The sequence below is a fragment of the Terrapene carolina genome, unplaced genomic scaffold (genome assembly GCF_002925995.2).
Source record: "Terrapene carolina triunguis isolate 2854851 unplaced genomic scaffold, T_m_triunguis-2.0 Scaffold23511, whole genome shotgun sequence".
Classification (NCBI taxonomy): Eukaryota; Metazoa; Chordata; order Testudines; family Emydidae; genus Terrapene; species Terrapene triunguis.
In genome coordinates this window covers 20,829-29,613 of record NW_020687862.1, presented here as the reverse complement: position 1 = coordinate 29,613, position 8,785 = coordinate 20,829, and the positions used below count along the sequence as shown (strand labels likewise).

Here is an 8,785-nt window from a genome sequence, read left to right as displayed (position 1 = left end):
GGGGGCATGATAGACAGATAGGATTATTTGGACATTATCTCTCTAGCAGAGGAAGATCAAATGCATCACAAGTTGGGAAAAATTCTACAAAGACCAGCACAGTAAGTTTCCTATTTCAATTAAATACGTTAGAGTATTGATATACAGGGCACATGTGAGAACATAAATATGCATGACAATTGGAACTCATGAAGAGTTTTACTATCAATTTAATCAAATACCTGCACCAGTCAGACTTTTTTTTGTTTATATTTCAGCAGCAAAAATGGATTGTTCATAGAAGTTGTGAAAATCCAATCATGTTTCATTGTGGCAACTGAGAAGAATACAATTTTAACTAAAAGCTGTTGAAAACTGGGAAAAGAAATAGCCTCTGCTGTCCTTGGAAAAACAAAATATATATCGAGGATAGCAGAGACTTTCCATGAAAAAGTGTTCAATTGAAAACCCAATTTGCCTTTAAAATAATTAAAGCAGAAAATGTCTGTCTACCTAGAATTGGAAACTTAGCTTTGTACCAGGGTAGGGAACATTAATTTTTTCCACTAAGACCACAATTTCAAACCCATTCGCTCTATTACAACTGTTTCAAAGGGATAGCTCCAGGATGGTTAAACTGAGTAAAGCAAAGTTGATAGCCCACAGAATATATTTTAAGCACCATGATGCTAAAAGACAGAGTTGACGCCCCCAGACAAAACCTTTCTATCTTGACCCTGCTCAAGGACAGACAGAAGGTCAATAGGATTAGAACCCAGATCGCCTGCTCTAGCACCATTTCCTCTGTTCTATATTACTGCCACTTAAATGGCAGTGCTGTTGAGAGGTGCACAGAACATACACATAGTACGACACAGTCCACCACCCTAAAAGCTTCCAGTCCTAATGGACAAGGCAGAGAAAGGGAGGGAGGGGAAACAGAGGCACAGGGAGGGGAAGTGACTGGCCCAAGGTCACCCGGCAGGTCAGTGGCAGAAACAAGAACATAATCTAAGTCTTGTGACTGCCACTGACCTGCACAGGACAGACATAAAGTCACAGAGGGAAACAGTACAACCTAGGAGAAACTGAGCGACGCTCCTATCCCATCATCACACAGAGATGGAAGTGCAGCTAGAATTGCTGCCATGAATCAATCTCTAAATAGGTAGAAGGCCATCTATGTGGAGGAATCATCACAGATGAGCTGCCACGTAGGAAGCTGGGTGAGTCAATGTCGTATTTCTCTGGAAAGTGGGAATCAGGTTGTGTTGTCATTTTAGTATGTTAGTTTCATGCCCAAGTTGTGGGGTTGCTGTTTGTCACAATAGGGAACCATCTTGGCTAGAATTGTTGGATTTGGATTGTACTTTTTTCCATCCTTTATACTGCATTTTATCTAGGGCCAGATCCTCAGATGGTGTAAACTGACCCTGCTCCATTGACTTTTAGTGAAATAATCCAGTTTTCACTAATGTGTTAATGCACCTGATTAGTGCTCTGGCTGATGGGTGAGGAGCACTCGTGACTCCTCATCAATGGAAGTGACGAGTGCTGTGAACCCTTGACATTCACATTTTGAGATATTACAGAGAGAGAATCAGGATCAATTCCTCTGTCACTCTAATCCTTACCATTGCCCTTCTCCTTCCCTCCACAGCCATCACATGATATACTGAGGAAGAAAATGTCCAACCGAACCACCGTGACTGAGTTCCTTCTCCTGGAATTCTCTGACATCCGGGAGCTGCAGATTTTAAACTTCATGGTGTTTCTAGTGATTTACCTGGCAGCCCTGGTGGGGAATCTTCTCATCATCACAGTTGTTCTCCTCGACCACCATCTTCACACCCCCATGTTCTTCTTCCTGATGAATTTGTCCATCCTAGACATCGGCTCCATCTCTGTCACTGTCCCCAAATCCATGGCCAATTCCCTCATGAACATCAGGTCAATTTCTTATTCTGGATGTGTTGCCCAAGTTTTTCTCTTTGTCTTTTTTGTTTCAGCGGATCTTGCTTTATTGACTGTCATGGCGTATGACCGATACATCGCCATCTACCAACCCCTGCACTATGAGAGAGTGATGAACAGAAGAGCTTGTATCCAAATGGCAGCTGGTGTCTGGATCAGTGTTTTTCTCTACTCTGCACTCCACACTGGGATCACGTTTGCAATAACCTTCTGTGGAGGCAATATGGTGAATCAGTTCTTCTGTGAAATCCCCCGGCTCCTCAAGCTCGCCTGCTCGGACACATACCTCAGTGAAACTGGGGCTGTTGCCTTTAGTGTGTGCTTAGCCTCAAGCTGCTTTGTTTTAATAATTGTGTCATATGTTCACATCTTTACCATGGTGCTGAGAATCCCCTCTGAGCAGGGCCGGCATAAAGCCTTCTCCACCTGCCTCCCTCACCTCACCGTGGTGTCCTTGTTCTTTTGCACTGCTAACTTTGCCTACAGTCATCCCACCTCCAGCTCAACTTCAGGTCTGGATCTCGTGATGGCTGTTCTCTATTCCGTGCTGCCAGCAGTGATGAATCCGATCATCTACAGCATAAGGAACAAGGAGATCAAAGCTGCATTGAGGAAACTGATTGCGTGGAGGTTATTCACCAAAAATAAACTGTCCATGTTTTCACTTTGATTGTGATTTCGTCCTGTTTCTTTATAAATGTAACCCTCTGATGACATTATTGTCTCTATGAGAACATACTTTGCCATTTGCTTATGCAGAAAGGTGTATTTAGACAGGTAAAAATGCAGACAAACACCACTTAAGTCAGTGGAGTTACTGTAGATTTACCCCAGTGTAAATAAGATGAGACTCTACCTATCTATCTATCATGTTTTTTCTACTGCCACCCATCACCACACTATCCGAGCACCTTCCACCTCAAATGAATAGCCATAATCAAGTCCCCAGTGGACCTCATGAAGTCTCTGTGTCTTTGGGGGGGGGGAAGGGCATAAACTTTTCTTGGAGTGCCATAGCTTTTGACTAATTGTTTGCTTGTGTAACAGAGTGGGGTATGATGGTGTCAAACTGTGAACTCTGTTGTAGTATGTGTAGAAATATTGGCACGGTGACAGCACAAGTCTGGCCTGGCTCGATGGCAGCCTGTTGTGCTGCTTTCCAGACAGCTGTCCTGCCTGGGAAAGGTGTTTGATACCTCCTTGGAGGACCTCATTGAGAGCCATCAAGTCTAGAGTCTGGGGCCATCGAGTTTTCTTGTCCTTCGACTACTTGCCCACCCTCTGGGAAAAACAATTTTTCTATACAGGGGGCCCACAGGCATGAATGTCGGAGATGGAACTTCACAGTTTGAACCCCTGGCACAGAGACGGGGACCTACTGAACAGTGCTGTTCTGTTCTGTGCAGAGAGGGGCTGACCATGCCCACACATAGGAAAGACTAAACCTGTGTTTCTCGCCTTCCTGTCACATTCTTCTTAAAGGGGTTCAACCAGGATCCCAGCGTGATCATAGTCTAGGTGAAGCTCTGGCAGAGTGTGTGTAAGTGACCTGGGGGCTTGGGGAAACTCAGACACTGGTTTTGAGCTCTAAGGCAGCTGGACAGTGGCCTCCCACTGCCAAAGGAAGGGCATTAGATCAGAGGTCTGAGCTGGGGAATGGTTCCTAGAGCCCCAGAGCTAGAAACAATGACGAGACTCTACCCATATGCAGTTACCTTGGAAGTACATGGCACCCAGTGATTGGGTCCACTTTCATGAGATGCGTGACTGTACAACTGGGTACCGGGCCAGATTGTAACGGCTAGCTCGTCTGGCTATTGTTTTGTTTTATCAGTTGGTCAATTTGGTTTTAGGATTTTGGTTTGTTTTCTTTGGGGGGGGATGATTGGGGGTTTCAGTAATTTGTCATGTATTCAGGAGGGCAATGTGTAATCTCTTTGTCTGGGTTTTCTGAGAGAGCTGAAGGTTTGCTTCCCACAAAGATGAAGGGATGGAAAAGAGTTTCTGTAGCTATCTGGATGATTGAGTTCCTGTTGAAATGACTAATTTTAACATGCCTAGAGCCTGAGATAGGCTTCTTTTTTTATTAATGTAAATGTAAATAAATAAATAACATCTGTGTCATTCTTGCTATGGTGGGAAGGCCCTTTTGAAGAGAAACTTATTCCAGTGTTTCCTACAGAAGAACTGACTCTGGATAATGAGGCCATATTTGGATCCCATTGAAGTCACTGGGCTAAAGCCACTCACTTCAAAGGGGTCAGGACTTGGCCAGCAGCCAATATACACAGGGATCCAAATGTTGCTAAAGGCAGCCTGGAGAAAGCGAATGAGACAGAGATGTAAGGGTGAGATTCCCATCTCAGCTACACCTGTGCCAATGAAGAGTAGCTCCATTGACATCAAGGGTTAAATACTGATGAGGTTCTGGCTCAATGTCTCTGGGCTCAATTCAGTGGTAACATAAACACTGGTGTAAGTTACTTGTCTGGGGTCATTTTGTTCTAACCTTGATGTAAATGGAAAAGTGCCGTCGCTTGCACTGATCTGGCATTCCATCAGTATCCCATGTCGATTTGCTCACAAGCTGAGAAAGGAGCTCAGAATTTGGTTGATTTATTATTCCTTCTCTGTAGATTGTTGTGTAGACTACGTTTTATATGATAGATAAAAGAAGAGTATGTGATTAGACAGACAGAGTGATGGGACCGTTCCTTGTCCTAATACACAAGCTAATTATGTCATAATGATAGATTTCTGTTTATGAATTAGTTTATGCTAATTATTGTGCCTCTTTTCCTGCCATGACTGTCTATGTCCAGATCATGATTTGCTTGTAAGTATTCTTTATTAAACATTATTCACCAAAGCATGTCTATGAATATTTCTCTCACTCCACAGCTCATTAACAAGCACCTCATCAGATGTACTCGGTGTGTGAACTTAGAGCTCTTTCATGTGGATACATTTTCAACACGCTGTTTCTTTTCTTTGACTGGATAAATTGAAGAATGAGAAAGCTTAAAAATGAAGAGGCCAATTCTCAGCTGGTGTAAATTGTTATAGTGCCATTGAAGCCAATAATGCTATGAGAATTTATATCATTGGAGGATCCATGCTGAACACTAATGATTATGAATTCAACCCTCCCACCCCCCCCCCACCCCCTTGAATATCCTGTACAAAGGCCCTGGTTCAGGAAACCACTTCGGCATGTGCTTAACTTTAACCAGGTGAGTAGTCCCTTGAAAGCTTAAAGTTAAACTCATGCCTAAGCACTTTGCTAGATTAGGATCCGGGTTAGAGCCAAAGGCTGCATGTAACAGGGTCTTACCCAAACTGCTTTCACACCCGGTCACTGCCTCAATTCCTCTCCTTCCCCAGTCAAACATCCCACTGCAATTGGTGCGTTGGAACATAACATAAGAACATAAGAATGGCTGTACCGGGTCAGACCAAAGGTTCATCTAGCCCAGTATCCTGTCTACGGACAGTGGCCAATGCCAGGTGCCCCAGAGGGAGTGAACCTAACAGGCAATGATCAAGTGATCTCTCTCCTGCCATCCATCTCCACCCTCTGACAAACAGAGGCTAGGGACACCATTCCTTACCCATCCTGGCTAACAGCCATTAATGGACTTAACCACCATGAATTTATCCAGTTCTCTTTTAAACACTGTTATAGTCCTAGCCTTCACAACCTCCTCAGGGTAAGGAGTTCCACAAGTTGACTGTGCGCTGCGTGAAGAAGAACTTCCTTGAATTTGTTTTAAACCTGCTGCCTATTAATTTCATTTGGTGACCCCTAGTTCTTGTATTATGGGAATAAGTAAATAACTTTTCCTTATCCACTTTCTCCACATCACTCATGATTTTATATACCTCTATCATATCCCCCCTTAGTCTCCTCTTTTCCAGGTTGAAGAGTCCTAGCCTCTTAAATCTCTCCTCATATGGGACCCATTCCAAACCCCTAATCATTTTAGTTGCCCTTTTCTGAACCTTTTCTAGTGCCAGTATAAATGGAATTATTCTCTCCTCTGCGGTTTGGTTTATTAACACTGAATAACAGTTAAAAGCTGGAATCTTGGGGCTGCCTTCTCCAGGCTCACCAGGCCATTATGACCCTCCTGGGCTCCTAAGTCCCTCTGATGGGTTCTGTTCCTGTCCAGGGGTGCAGGTCCCTCCAGCCGGGCTTCCCCTCCGGCTGCCTTGGAGATCTTCTTCCCAAGTCCTCCCTGACCCTTGGTCCCCTTTGTATCCCCTGCAGGAGTCTCCTGATCCCTGAAATTCTTCTAACCTTTACTCTTGAATAAGGGCATCAGGCCCAGCCCTCTCTGCTCCTCAGATGTCTGAGCAGTGGAGCTCTGCCAGACCCATCCCAGACACATGGCCCCTCCAGACAGACCTCCCCTAGGTCTGTTCTACCAACTGGTGCCCCTCACTCTGATGGATCAGGCTCCCTCCCATGCCTGGTCACTGACTTAACCCAGCCCCAATCCAAACCCTCACCTGGGATCAGATGACAAGGCACAGATGTGGATGAGCCCATCTCCCCTTAAAGGGCCAGCCCACCCTGAGGCACTGAGATTTTCAACTGGGCTTAAGGTATTTAGGCACCTGACTTCTATTCACTTTCACTGGGAGATCAGCACCTAACTCCTTTTTGTGCCTTTGAAAATCCCATCTCCATTGCTTAAATGTCCATGAACATTCCTGTCTGCATTGGTGGAATATTCACACGGGCCATGCACTCAGCTGAATCAAATTCCCTGAAAAAGTAACATTACTATTCACACAGGGACTACTTTGCTGTATTCACTCAGCTGTTCCAATGACGCAGGCTGGAGCTCACTCCAGCTTCCGACAGAGATAAATAACAGGGTAGCTCACCCAAGACCCCGCCCCCCCGAGCACCACGCCGCCCGAAGCCCCCGCCCCCCTCCGAGCGCCGCCCGAAGCCCCGCCCCCCCTCCGAGTGCCGCGCCGCCGAATCAAAAATAAAAAAATAAAAAAATAAAAAATCGAGCACTGCCCTGCCCCAAGGTGCCGCCCCAAGCACGTGCTTGGCCGGCTGGTGCCTGGAGCTGGCCCTGTTGAGATCCACAGCCAGGAGCCCCTCTCCTGGAGTCAGCTGGCCTAGGCACCTTAAGCAATTTCCTGCCAGAAGGAATCAGGCCAGGGGAAGCCTCCCTTTACACCTTTAGCCAGTGGTTAGGGCACTCCCTGGGATGTGGGAGAGCCCAGTTCAATTCCCCTCTGCCTGATGAGGAGACCGGATTTGAACAGGGCTCTGCCACCCCTTAGCTGGGTGGCTTAACCAGGGGACGAGGGGAAACTCTGACACACTGGTCTCTGCAACTGGTCTGTGTGCAGCTGACTTTGCATTTCACTGCCAGGGAGAAGAAGATGTGACAACGTCCGTACTCTGAGGGCTTCCAGGACTCACTTCCTGGAGCCCTGCCCAGCTCAGACCCAGGCTTCTCTGCCCTGTGCATTTCTGCAGTGTCGGCAAACTGAAGGGAGAGCAAAGATGCAGAAGCAGCAAGGCCGAGTGGGCTGAACTCAGTGGTTGGAGGCAGGATCCCTAGGTGCTAACCCCATTCGTGTGGAGAAGACACACATTTTTCCTACACATTGAGCAAGTGTCCCCGTCGTTTTCTGTAGATCTCCCCTGTGCATGTGGCCTGTACTCCATATTCACACACAATCTCTGGTGTATCTACCACACAGCAAGCACCAGACCCGCAGCTGCCTCACCCACAAGTGTGCAACATAACAGAGGGGTAAAGGCAGGGAATGGACGTATCTGAGGACACATTGGCTTAAACCTGGCCTTGGCCTGGACCGTGCTCTGGAGACTCTTAGCTCTTCTATCTCACTTGTGCTGCTGGGCAGGAGTAGCTATGGGGCTGCAGCCTTCCATTAATATTGGATCAGGGCTCCTCGCATTCCCTATGCTGCTCCTGTCCTCGTGCCTTGTGCTGATCCCTGTGACCGCTCACACCTGCCTTGGACAGGGGCAGGTCCTGCTGCCTGAGCTGAAGTCACCTGCCTGACCCACAACAGGGACTGGAACATCTGTGGCAGAACAGCTGAATACACTGCACTGTAGCCTGTTCTCTATACAGCCCCATTGGCTCTCCTCACTCCCACACACACAGCCACATCGCCATTCAGTGGCACACACACACTCCCCGGCTGCCTGGCTGGGCGGAGGCAGAGAGCCAGGGAGCTCAGCCTCCAGCAGCCCACCTGGAAGGCTCTTGCCAATTTCACTTTCTGCCTACAAATCAATTGTATTTTTCAAGGTTTAAATTTGGGGGGGGGGGCTATTGGAGACTGTGCCTTTAAGGGCTGAACTTCCCAGACAGAGAGTCGGGGGGGGGAGGAGAATTGAGACTCTCTGTTGCTATGTGCAGCCAGCTGGAACTGGACACAGAATAAAGCAGAGCTCTTGCAGGATATTTCAGCACCGAGGGATCACTGAACACCACAATATTCTCATGGAAAATTTTGATTTTGTGAGTGAGAATTTTACATTGGAAAATTGTTCCAGTGGAAAATTCCCGACCAGCTCTCCCCAGAAGACATGGAGAGCCTATGGACTCCAATGGGAACAAGACTAGGACACTGCTGGGATATAGCATCTAGGCTTACTCAGGCTGAGAGAAGAAACATTCCCCTTAGCAGGAATATGTCCACATTACAGAAAAGCAGAGATGGACCAAAACCAAGACTCTAATCCACACTGGGATCCCAAATTCCTCAACATTTGAGAGTGGAGCTTTGGGATCTGAGGTCCTGGATCTACCCTGTTACTACAAAACCC

The 8,785-nt window shown here is 46.8% G+C and overlaps 1 protein-coding gene across 1 annotated transcript; it reads left to right on the top strand.

Moving 5' to 3' along the window:
• Positions 1-1,666: 1,666 nt before the first annotated feature.
• Positions 1,667-2,623, top strand: LOC113408749 (olfactory receptor 14I1-like). The gene has a single exon (XM_026662148.1). The coding sequence runs from the start codon at positions 1,667-1,669 to the stop codon at positions 2,621-2,623; it is 957 nt and encodes a 318-aa protein (XP_026517933.1).
• The last annotated feature ends 6,162 nt before the right edge of the window (positions 2,624-8,785 follow it).